General features: G+C 45.3%; 4 protein-coding genes across 4 annotated transcripts; all 4 read left to right on the top strand.

Annotated features, from left to right (window-relative positions):
• Nucleotides 1-2,937: 2,937 nt before the first annotated feature.
• On the top strand, nt 2,938-3,977 carry C8R40DRAFT_1164171 (UbiA prenyltransferase family; the record flags this gene model as incomplete). Its single annotated transcript, XM_046230456.1, has 4 exons — nt 2,938-3,018; nt 3,078-3,462; nt 3,519-3,844; nt 3,906-3,977. 4 exons carry the CDS (start codon nt 2,938-2,940, stop codon nt 3,975-3,977), a joined length of 864 nt encoding a protein of 287 aa, XP_046078973.1.
• Nucleotides 3,978-4,571: 594 nt separating this feature from the next.
• Nucleotides 4,572-6,434, top strand: C8R40DRAFT_1241933 (uncharacterized protein; the record flags this gene model as incomplete). The annotated part of the gene is made up of 16 exons (XM_046233562.1): nt 4,572-4,686; nt 4,747-4,784; nt 4,850-4,860; nt 4,920-4,977; nt 5,033-5,095; nt 5,154-5,185; nt 5,250-5,268; nt 5,319-5,557; nt 5,607-5,653; nt 5,703-5,773; nt 5,835-5,855; nt 5,908-5,956; nt 6,012-6,024; nt 6,080-6,095; nt 6,154-6,282; nt 6,339-6,434. Exons 1-16 carry the CDS (start codon nt 4,590-4,592, stop codon nt 6,432-6,434), a joined length of 999 nt encoding a protein of 332 aa, XP_046078972.1. The 5' UTR covers nt 4,572-4,589.
• A 1,423-nt stretch (nt 6,435-7,857) lies between these two features.
• C8R40DRAFT_1063401 (uncharacterized protein) lies at nt 7,858-9,289 on the top strand (the record flags this gene model as incomplete). Its single annotated transcript, XM_046225522.1, has 5 exons — nt 7,858-8,013; nt 8,081-8,165; nt 8,219-8,370; nt 8,423-8,820; nt 8,878-9,289. 5 exons carry the CDS (start codon nt 7,858-7,860, stop codon nt 9,287-9,289), a joined length of 1,203 nt encoding a protein of 400 aa, XP_046078971.1.
• A 1,005-nt stretch (nt 9,290-10,294) lies between these two features.
• Nucleotides 10,295-11,985, top strand: C8R40DRAFT_1241931 (cytochrome P450; the record flags this gene model as incomplete). Its single annotated transcript, XM_046233561.1, has 9 exons — nt 10,295-10,635; nt 10,685-10,793; nt 10,841-10,905; nt 10,957-10,966; nt 11,023-11,163; nt 11,216-11,480; nt 11,534-11,663; nt 11,719-11,732; nt 11,791-11,985. Exons 1-9 carry the CDS (start codon nt 10,425-10,427, stop codon nt 11,983-11,985), a joined length of 1,140 nt encoding a protein of 379 aa, XP_046078970.1. The 5' UTR covers nt 10,295-10,424.
• Nucleotides 11,986-12,055: the final 70 nt, after the last annotated feature.

The raw sequence follows: 12,055 nt of genomic DNA, 5'->3' as shown, positions 1-12,055 counted from the left end.
GTATAAAGCTAAAAACTGGCACAGTCCAGATACATATGACCTAGCGTCGGCGCCGTTGGGTGAAGTTTATGCTTGATCAATACCACATACTATGACCACTCCACAGCACTCCACTCATACGAAGGGGGTACGACTCGGAGATGTTAAGGATCGATTTAACAAACTCGGAGTCTTGAGTCGCAGACGGCCTTGTTCGAATAATTTGCTGCCCAGTGCTTCTTCGTCCTCTTCGATTCGTACTGACAACTAGCCCATCCAGCCTGAGAAATATTGGTCAAATTATGTAGTCCTTGATATCCTTATCCGTAACGTCGTTGAATCCGGAAAGTTTGACTCTTCCGCTTCCACCAATTAAGATCCCCGTGTCTGAGGCATCGAGCTCGAGGATCAGATTTAGAGATCAAGTAGTGTGAACGTATATATGAGACTGGTTTGCAGTTAGTGCACGAGTGGCAGCGCTATTCATGACTTGCCTTCCTCACTCAGGACGTCGTTCTTATCGCCACCGCAGCCAGAATAGACGCTCCTCGTTGCTTTATCCATTTCCTGGACATTAAGAAACCACTCTGGCGCTAGTGCTGACCTCTGTTCCTCGATTCAAGATTCTCGAAGACGGAATGTCGGTCGGCAAAAACGCCGGAAGTGAGGTAATATCGTCGCCTTACAATAATTTACCAGGAGCCAGATACAGATTGCCCATTGCATTCTTGCGTATATCACTAGGAAAGAGCAGGATGGGTGCTTGTAATGGCTGTCCGAAAGATGTTTATAATAAGCCTGAGAAACCGGGACACACGCTCCGGAATCCGTCATCAACAAACCTTTTCTTCCGCATGAACCATCCGACTTAGATGCACTGTCCGACATGATTTTGGATTACACCGTGATCCCGAAAGAGAGCTTAAAGTTTAAATGCGTCAGCTAATCACGAGTACTGTACGCCGTTGCGAAAAGAGAGATTGCTTGTGCAAGGTTCGTTCCAGTATCCCTTTTCGTATCGCCCCAATCTCATCGTTCGTAGTTCCTATTTGAAAGAAAGCCTTCCAGAGGTACTGTGTGCAACCTCTGCCACCATGAGATGCAAGGAGGATGCCCAATACTTTTACTCCTCAAAACCTGTGAATTCGGAAGACCCTGCTCGTCGTCGCTCGAGACCTTTTTGGCTACATTTCTTCAGAATCTGGCCTGATGATCAATCACGGTTTTGAACGTTAAGTCTGCACTTCTTCCTTCCTATGTCTTTCATTTCATTCTCTATCATTGACCCGTGATCCTGGACTTGATACTGCGCCTCGTGTTCTATCTTCAGTTCTTAACTATGGAATTGAAGCTTCAGTAGGTAGACTCGGGGCAGACCTTTCTAGCGAACGCTTATTCTCGTCCTCCATGTCTGTATACAGACTTCGTCGGTGTGTTCAGATCACTAAACTTATTTATTGATTGTGCTTCTAAAGATACGATTTTCAACTGTGACCCCGAGTACTTTCGATCTTTCATTGATACAATGTATCCTAGGTCCAGTATATTGCCTTTTCTTCTGTTCTGCATGGACTGTTCCTCGCTTGTTTCCTTCCTCGCTTGATTGCTTCACGACCCTTTACGGTGGATCATAACCTTCATTTCGCTTTTATTTCCGCCATCATCTACAACGATACGTATCTTGTACCCTCCCGACCGAACATACTATTCGTTTTCTATCCTCTAGATTCCATCCCGCTTTTCTGTCTGTTGCTGGTATCATGAGATATTGATTTCGGCCGTAACCATTTTTTGAGGCTTATTACCGCAAAGTCTGGCATTTTCTGTTTGTCGTGTTCCCTCATGTTCCTTCGCTGTACAGATAATCATTCTGATTTTTCTAGATCTCTGAACCGGGTAGTGTGCTGTAGTGTGTGTGGAGTACAGACGGCGTGATATTTTGTAGCCGTTCAATCTACAGATCCTTCTGTTCCGGCAGGTTCCAGCCTGTTCTAAAGTCTACTTCGTCTAATTTCTATAGGAATCAAGGTACATATCAATCTTCAAGCTTCAAGAACGGAATCCGCTTTTGTTCAATCCGGCAATACAAACCCCTTGTGAATAACGTTACTTTTGGCGGGATTCGGGACCAATAGTTAGTATGCGGCTGTACGCGGTTACTGGTGGTTGGCTGGTCCCTTCGCAGTACCAATTGAGCAGCATCTTCCAGAAAAATTCTTGGTCTCCCCCATCTTATGACCATGCCGGCGCAGACAATCTTTGCGGAGTTCCAGTGCGTGATATCTTTCAGCCTGAGTTTTTCTGGGTGAATATACTCATCGTTCTATTACCGCACTTATTTTTTCCTGTCTCTCTCAAATGTTCTTTCGAAATGCTGAATATCATTAGTAGATACCCGATTTTATCTACCCTTCTCCAACATCGTTTACACAATATTTGGGACTTGAAGTCGTCGCGATACCTGCAGAAATACTAGTATGTATATTGCTATCTATGTATCAACAAGGCTTATGTCAATTTTGCAGACGCAAAACTACACATGCTCCGACAGGTTCCGACCTTCTGTATATCAATTCAAGTACGGAGTCGGGGGTATGAGCATCCTTAATGAACTCTTGTTCTCGTGAGTCAATTTATAATCCGACGGAAGTGTAGAAATAACAGAAGTTTCGCTCAGTTCTGCAGAATTAAAGGGGATTCCATGATTCATGCGGTTCACCGTCGTTTGATTATCATGAATCTCGGATCGAATCCAAAAAAAATGCAGGGAAGAAAATCTAACGGAAAGCAGGACCATAGGTGACTTCGACCCCGGCCAGAGTTTGACCAACACTGCTATGCGCATGTATCACTATCAGAAAGGAATTTTCTGATGAGATTTCGCAGAGTAATGAGTTAAAACGACTACATATTGGAGTCTGTCTACAGGTCTAATTGCTATCTCTCCCTCCAAGCACAATGCTCACCACAATACGGGACTTCCTCGTTACGCTTCAGTTGTTCAACCAATCTGATATGAAGACAATCGTCCTCCCCGTGGTGAGAGTCATTCATATAGGTATTCAGAAAAATCAGGAATACTCATCCTTGTTGATTAGACTGTCTTCTCTCAAGCTTTAGCCTCACATCACTCCGTCTCTCGATTCTTGCTCGTCGTGTTCTGGATTTGGATGCACCTTCTTTATTTCACAGTGACGAATCAGACTTTTGGCACGTCCCCCGAAGAGGACGCTGTTAATAAGCCAAATCGACCGATACCTGCGAAGCGTATCAGCGTCGACTCAGCAATTGTTCTAGGTTGGGTGCTTGCACCTGTCGATCTCGCGCTTTCGCTATATGCGGGCGCGGTTCCATCAGGAGTGGCGATCTGCGTTCTCACCAGCATCTACTGCAGCGGCGGAGGCCATAGTCACTGGCTTTCCAAGAACGGCTGCTGTGCTGGGTTCTATGCTTTATTTGAATATGGCGCTACACAGATTGCAGGTGAGTACTTAACATATCCGGTTTAGGCATTGCTTTTGAAGCTTTGTTAATCTTAGACTCTTCGGAGAAGCTTAATCAGAACCAACTTGGTGCCATTATTGGAAGCGCCTTGATTATTTTTACCACGATTCACGCCCAAGACTTTCGGGATGATGAAGGGGATGCTCTCTTGGGAAGACGTACATTTACGCTCTCGTTCCCGGTCTTTTCTAGAATCAGCATGCCATTCTTGTTGACTGCCTGGTCAATAACGCTTTACCTGTTTTCTGAAGCCAACCAATTTGTTCTGCTTGCATTGATGGCACTTGGAGCAGTCACTGGAGTTCGCTTCCTGACTTTGAAATCGGCGAAAGACGACCGACTTTCCTACTTGTACTACAATGTGAGCGATTCAAGCATCATATACTTGGTCACCTCTCTTATTATGTTACATAACGTTGCAGATATGGCTCTCGATGGCGCATGTGGGCCTTAGCTCGTTGGATCTTGGCAAAGTGGCCGCGTGGTATCAATAGACTTTCACCCTTAGAAGTAACATGGAAACGCAACTTTTTAGAATAGAGTATCTCATATCATGTTACTTACATAGAATGGAACTCAATGTGCTAAGTCAGAAAGTCCGGAATTGCAGGGATTGTATATTGCGACAGATATCCTCTATTGTCTTCTACATATGTTTTACCCTCTTAATGCCGTGGATCTTGACATCGAAATCTGGGCGGCTTCTATACTCTTTCAGGCTTTCCTGGGGTCCGCCCTGGTCCGCCAGGGGTCCGCTCGCGCGCGACAAAATTGAGGCTCCCGAGCCTGAGAAGGCCTGAGATCTGAGGCCTCCAGCTCCACTTCCTACATCAGTCCTACATATGCTTTTCCAGACTTTTCCACTACTCTTCCCTACTGTACTGTATTTATGTATATGTAACAACTTGACGACCGCTATCGTTTAGGCCGTAGATTCGCAAATGGACTTGAAACGATTTTCTTATGATCCCGCACTATGCTGTTTATTCAATGAAGGGTCATCATGAACATCCCTCAATTATATTCCAGCAATTCTTTCCTGCACGGTATATATGTCTTGACCTCCCAGAAAAAGTACCAGATCTACCCTCGTTTCCGCCATCGTCATGTCCGCCATAACCACTCAAGCTGTTGCAGAAACACTGGGCGCTGTGCAAATCGGTGTTCTCTTCAGCACATTCCTTTTCGGGATTCTGTTTATGCGTAATTACTCCAAGTATTCTCGAAAGCTAGAATTTGTCAGTTGATGGATTCATGTTGCAGAATGGGTGGCATACTTTACTAGCAAGTTTAACGACGGTGTGCGTATTGATGTCTTTAAACTATGTCTTTAAACTCTGGGTTGCATGTTCTGACTCTTGATTAGTGGACCATCCGGTGCGCGATAATCTTATCCTAACTTAGGTATTCTCTGATCCCGGTGCTGTAACGCGCAGTGGACTTGTCTTCTGGGTTATGCTCCTTGATATCGTTCACGTCGCCATATCTTGGGAGGTAAATATAAGTCACACTTGAAGTAATTTACTTGTTTGACCTGCTTTAAACTTAGTATCTCTGGATGTATACTGTTGCTAACTTCGGGGATCCTACAACATTATATGCTTCTCATTGGGTACGTGTTTCTATCTATTCAGCAGCGCATATACTAAGGTACTATCCATCTATTTTAGCAATATGACAGTGGCCCTATCTTTATTGTTCTGTACGAGAAGAAATTCAGCCTTCCAGTTATCGTCTAGTTGACCTTCTTTTCACGTATTCTCCAGGACTGCCGCACCGACCCAAGTGCGCCGTTACTACTCATAAGGGTCTCAAAACTGATTGGTTTTGCATAGTTTTTCCTCGTTAACAGAACTCGGAAAATGTTGGGACGCCAGCACCCTATCCTTGCCAATTGTATCTTTGCGCTCGCCTGTACTCTTGGGTTCGTCCAGGTGTTTTTAGGGCTGTATATGTCTGGCAGTCTTCTCGCTCTTGACGCTAGCGGCACCGCGACCACGGCGGGCTACGTGAAATTTGTACCCGTCGCCGTGGCCTGGGAGTCGGTTGCGATTGCGACGGATATGACGGTAATGTAAGAATATTTCTTTTTTATCGTGGTCAAGGTGTTGAACCGATGTCAGGATAACCCTCGTTGCAACGCTCATGTACAGAAGAACTGGTTTCAAGCGTAAGTTCTCTTACTACTGACATCTTCATACATTTTGAACGGATTTCAGAGACGGATTGGATGGTATACAATCTCGTTTTGGTTGCCATTGAATGCGCTTTACCTGTCACTCTCTTTACTGTGCGTATTTTCGGCTACCGTTCATTGTGTAAATAAATACTCATGAATCGTCTCTCCTCAGATTGGACATATCACCGGAGTTGTGAGTCAAGCTCTCTTAAAACCGTTAGTGGTTGGTTTTCATCACAGCACAGGTTGCTAGTCCTACGACAGCAATCCACCAATTGTTCGCCTGGTCGCAAGGTATGTTTGCCTATCGAGCTTGATGATTGGTGTTTCTCAAACTTTCATTTATCAGCGCGCTTATACTCGTACGTCGTGTTTTTCTGGTTGAGCCTATTGTTGATTCTCTGTTTTTTGCATTAGAAACACCTTGTTCCTCGTGAGTCTCACTGCCCTTCTTTCGCTGGGATGACACTGACCAAAATCACGTATTTCAGAACCTGAACGAACGTAGCAAGCTTCGTCGGGGTCAGGATGCCACTAGCCACGGTTCCAGTAATGTTAAGGAGGTCAACTTCCTCAGTGCTATGGAGCGCGGTACCGGTCGGAACGCAAGCAGGCCTCAGGTGGGTGGACTGTTCCCCGAATCATTTCCGACTTTCGTGCTTACAAGCCTCTTTAGGTTCACATTGATGTCACTCGGGAAGAACACTATGTGATGCAGTCGATGTCCAACAAAGGGGACGATTCTGACTTCAAACCCACCCCTCCCGTTTAACATAATTTAAAGCTTGTCATTTAATCCAATAAAATGTGCGTCGGTAACCTAGTGAAGGATTATCATAGCCTCTGAGCGGATAACATGTATTACTACGTAGCTGCAGACTTGTGTAGCCATATCTTGATTACTCCTGCTTGGGCTATATCGAAACAGACGTAGTCTGTATCGTGGACAGTACCTACAGTGTCGGAAAAGCTCTTGCTGAAATCCTTTCTAGGGCAAAATATACTGGACAAATAATTAAACACAAATAGATGGAAAAATTTTGAGCAACCAAAGAATTACGCAGCACTGTATGCTTCTCTTCGAAAGATGATAGTGCTGTAATATCCAAACAGCGCCGGCCAGCGGTAGGGCCCGCTACCTTGTTAGTTGCAAGGGTCCAGGATGTTGCTTGTACGTAAAATTCTCCTGCGAGGTCAATATAGGATAATTTGTCAACTACAGAGACTTGTCAAGGTTACAGGATTGAACATTGCTTATAAAGATCAAAGAAACGGGGAACTCAATCAATGTCGACGCGTCGACGAAGAAAAGTTGAATGACTAAAATTCAGTGACGAAAAGCACGTGGCAGGACATTTGATGGCAAAATCGAAATGTTGGGTCTACAAAACCCTTCAATCTCTAAAGAGGTAAGTAGCGGGAATTTTCAGTTACCTGTGAAAGAGTTGCATTCATCCAGGCTCGATCATAATTTCAACCAGGGTTGTTATAGAAATCACTCGACTGAGAAAGACTTGCAACGTGTTTCCGAACGGCATCAGAAACACGTGTTGTTTCTAAACTACGGATCATGCACATGTTCTCACCAGACCGTGTTCCAGCTTGATCCTCTCTGCACCTCTTCCTGAATAAGTTTCTTGGCCCCAAACTATATATGTACGTACTTCTACAGATCTATATCGTATACGTATCCCCCAAGTTACGCTCTCATACCTCCTTGCATCTTGTCGCGAAGTGCTACGACCACAAGCTGACACATGTAGAGCATTCAAATAATATCAAAACGTTTACTGGCCCTGCACAAATCTTGCGGCGCAGTGAAAGCTCATCAAAGCCGAGAGTCTTGTGCTGGAGTGTGCTGGCTGATGTGCGCTCTTGGGCTTTTGGTTATCTTTGACTGTTCTTGGTCTTTGCTTTCGTTCGAAGTGCAGATGCCAGAGACGAGAGCTTCATTGGAGGAAAGGAGGGAAATCAATTGAGATCGCCTATTCTTTTTGTCAATTTCCAGGGTCTGTCTATACGATGTTGCGGCGACTAACGGCTAATCCACGCGGTAGCAACGCCTTGAAAGGGATATAAAGTGATCTATAGTGATTGATCAGCATCAAGTTATAACCTGTTACAACGTGCACTTTCTATCGCATCCTTCTTTAAAGAATTCCTTGACTTACCTTCTCACTCATACCACGTCTGCCATGTCTCTCCCTACAATCATCAATAAACGTGCCCCAGGTGTACCATTCTACACACCTCTTCAAAGCCCCCCTGCAGGCTCTGCCCGCTCTAAGGCTAAAACTTTGCTCTTTACCCCGTTGAAAATCCGGGGAGTTGAGTTTCCCAATCGTGTCTGGGTGTGTCTTTCTACCTTTAAGAATCTTGTCCACTCTTGTTAATCTGATGGTTCCTTGGGAAAACCAGGTTTCCCCCATGCAACAGTATTCCGCTGACAATGGCAAAATGACACCCTGGCATATGGCATATCTCGGTGGTATTCTCATTCGCGGTAAGACTGTTTTCATTTGTTGCGTGTTATCAGAGATCATGGAAGCTTTGTAGGCCCTGGGCTTACGTTCGTTGAGGGTTCCGCCGTCGAGGCGATTGGGCGTATCACGCCTGAAGATCTTGGACTTTGGGACGATTCCCAGATTGCAAGTCATCAAGAGGTAGTCCGGTTTGCCCACTCTCAAGGACAAAAGATTGGTATTCAGGTACTGGAGCCATTTCTTCTTGCAACATCCTGAGAGTTGACACGATATACAGCTTATGCATTCTGGTCGAAAGGGCTCATGTGTCGCATTGTGGTTGAGCTTTAGTGCAGTTGCAACTCCTGCGGCAGGTGGCTGGGCCGACAAGATTGTCGCTCCATCCGCCGTTCCCTTCGAACCGGGTTATCCCGTTCCCCATGCGCTTACTATCAAGGAAATTGAAGAGGTTGTTGTGGCATTCAAGAATTCTGCACAGCGGGCTGTCACTGCTGGCTATGATGTCCTCAATATCCATGCCGCCCATGGTTATCTGTTATCTGAATTTTTGAGCCCAGTTGCGAACAAACGAACAGACAAGTACGGTGGAAGCTTCGAAAACCGTATCCGACTTGTTCTAGAGGTCATCGACGCAGTGAGAGCTGTGATTCCAGATACGATGCCCCTTGTCCTTCGGTCGGTCTTTTGTTTCTTGTCTCTTCGCTAGGTAGATCTGAAGGATTCGTATTGCAGTGTTTCTGCTACTGATTGCCTGGAGCAGGAGAACTATCCCAGCTGGAAGCTTCCAGACACCATTGAACTCGCTAAAATCGTTCGCGAACACGGCGTCGATGTTCTTGATGTTTCTTCCGGCGGCCAATCTGCTGCTCAAACAATTAATGTGTTCAACATCCAGTCCGTATACGCCAAGCAGGTTAAAGACGCGGTCGGAGACTCGTTACTTGTTGGCTGTCTAGGTGGTATTACGTCTGGTAAAGTAGCCGAGCAGTACCTCCAGGAGAAGCGTGGGGATATGTGCTTCGTCGGCCGTAACTTCCTGGAAAAACCCGGAACAGCTTGGGATTTTGCTGAGGAGCTTGACGAGTCAGTGCATATGTCTAAACAGCTCGAATGGCCATTTATTGGAAGGGGCAAACGGGTTTAGATTAGAATCGACACGCTGTTCATGACATTACGCCTGAGTGAATTATTGAGAATCTTTTTTTGGTTTCCTGATAATGATATGGCGAATACGTTTTTCCTACAAACACTGCAAGAATAGGATAGTTCTCCAGTTTGGAAAGGGCGGTTTCGGCGGTAAATTATTTTTCTGGATCCCTCTTGTTGCAATGTTTGCTCCGCACCATACAGTACATACTCTGATTGGTGAAGCAGCAAACACGTTGAAATCCTACCTTGCACAGGGTGGCAATCTTGATTCTTCTTCAGTTGTCGCTAGTTTTCGCTACTGTACGGAAACTGACGCAAATTTCCTAAAATATTATAGGATTTCTGACTTGTGTACAGAATCAGGACCCCGGACTATGTAGCGACTTATCCCAGTTCGCATCATATTCATGGAATTTTTGGCGAATCTGGTTCATGCTTGGTCTTGAGAATTCTTTGGATAAGAGATTCTGGTCGGTAGTCCGGGGTCCTACAGAATCACATTAGTACTTGTGACATAGAACTTTCATAAAAAGCAATCATATTGCCTAAGTTCATCTCGTAAACAACTATGTCGACAAGTAGGCAATATTACGCTTTGGCCATTTGATAAGTTTTCTGCAAGTCACGAAAACTTACGATGATCTGCTGGTAACCTCGAGCTCTGGTAACGCATTTATAATATCCCTTACCATGCACCTCTCAAAGTAGGGACATCTCAGGACATTTCTTTTCTAAAATTTCGGACGGCGGAGTATACCAGAGCTGGAGTAGAGCCGACCCTCTGTCTCAGGGAGAACAATCAAAGGGAAACAAAATCAGCAAGAAATCAGAACAATTTCGTTGCATGCAGGTTGCAATTGCATGAACTTATGCACTTAGATTTCGATCCTTGAATAAGATTGCTTAGAACAATGGCGCCTCGGAATGGCATCTGTGTAAGATCTGTGTTACTCTCTCATGGATATGGAACCACGTGTGCGTAATTTTGTTTAATTATACGCTTCCATCTTCTTACAGTGCATTCGGTGTCTTTATCAGAATCTGATCACAGTGGTGTTGCTTCAAAACATTTAAGACCACGGTCTTCAGCTTATGATTCCCCAAGACTCTTGAGTTTTACCATCGGAATCATGGTCACTACCGTCGACTTCCTCACCTCCAGCTCTAGCATGCTCAGTGTCCTCATAGCGCTTCTTGCTGTAACTGGAGGCTACTTACTGCATGTAAGACGAAGACTTCCTTTACCTCCGGGTCCCAAACGGCTTCCCATCGTCGGAAACGCTCTGGACTATCCAACGGATACACCTTGGGTCAAGTATGCTGAATGGAGTCGCCAGTATGGTGAGGACTCCGAACATCCTTACAACCATACGCTCATCCTCCACCCAAGGTTCCGACGTCGTCTACGCCAAGATTTTTAACACATCCATGGTGATACTCAACTCCGAAGAGGCGATTAATGATCTATTCGTGAAGCGATCCGCTATTTACTCGGACAGGTGGGTGAACTCTATTTTCTTTGAGCATGATATAACTCTTGTAATAGACCTCGACACATCATGGTGAACGAGCTCATGGGGTGGTCCAGAAACCTTCATAGCATGGCATATGGTACGTTTGAATGTTATTTTATCTTACATGACCTAAAATTTCGCAATACAGGCGACGAGTGGTAATACAATTTACCAATTTTTGCTTATAAAAAGGAATTGAATTATCTTAATGCAGGCGAGCGGGACGGCGTTTGTTCTACCAAGAATTCAATCCTAGTTCGTCAACACGTTTTCGACCACATATGCTGGCGGCTAGTCGTGAGCTCCTTGCTCGCCTGCTTAAAGACCCTGAAGATTTTGTGGAGCATCTTCGCCAGTATGATATATTCTTTCATGCAAGCCACATGAGATTGAACATTTATATATAGCATGTCCGGTTCAGTTTCAATGGACATTGCCTATGGTATGAAACCGCAAGAAAAGGATGATCCGTTCATTGCCTGCTCCGAACGCGCTGTCGCTGGCGTCGTTCGCGCCTTTGTCCCTGGTGCATTCCTGGTGGATATGATACCCATTCTGAGATACGTACCAGAATGGGTTCCAGGAGCAGGCTTCCAGCGTCTAGCGAGGCAGTGGAAGAAAGAAACAGACGATACTTTCGACCTACCGTGGGCAGCAGCAAAGGAACGCATTGTAAGCTTTCCTTCCCTTTATACACTGTGCTCGGGTCTCTGAATGGACTGCAGGCAAAGGGAACGTCTGGTCCGTCGTTTACTTCGTTCAGTCTAGATCAAATCGCGGAGAAAGACGATACACCGGAAGCAAAAGCAAAGGAGGAAGAGGCAGTGAAGAACACTGCTGCCTCAATGTTCTTAGGTAGGTTCTCTCTGAGCGTCCATAATGTTATTAAGGCAACCATCCGCGCTCATAGTCGGATCCGATACGGTAAGCAGACTGTTATGACATATTCACAAAAACATTGCTCTTACATTCAGATTAACAGAACATCGCCCCGCTGCAATCAGCCTTTTTAGGCATTCTCTCAAATCCGGATGCCCAACGGAAGGCGCAGGAGGAACTTGATCGTGTTCTTGGTCCGGGAACCCTCCCTGATTTCAGCCATGCAGACGATTTGCCATATGTCACTGCTCTGGTCAAGGAAGTCCTTCGCTGGCATGATCCGGCACCTATTTGTTAGCATCCTCTCGAGCAACTAATGGTCTGGTACTAATTCCCTGCTTAGCTCTTACGCATCGAGTCACCGAAGA

The sequence above is a fragment of the Lentinula edodes genome (genome assembly GCF_021015755.1).
Source record: "Lentinula edodes strain Le(Bin) 0899 ss11 chromosome Unknown C8R40scaffold_84, whole genome shotgun sequence".
In the NCBI taxonomy this organism is placed as follows: Eukaryota; Fungi; Basidiomycota; class Agaricomycetes; order Agaricales; family Omphalotaceae; genus Lentinula; species Lentinula edodes.
Note: the sequence above shows the minus strand (reverse complement) of the source record. Positions and strands in the feature narration are given on the sequence as shown.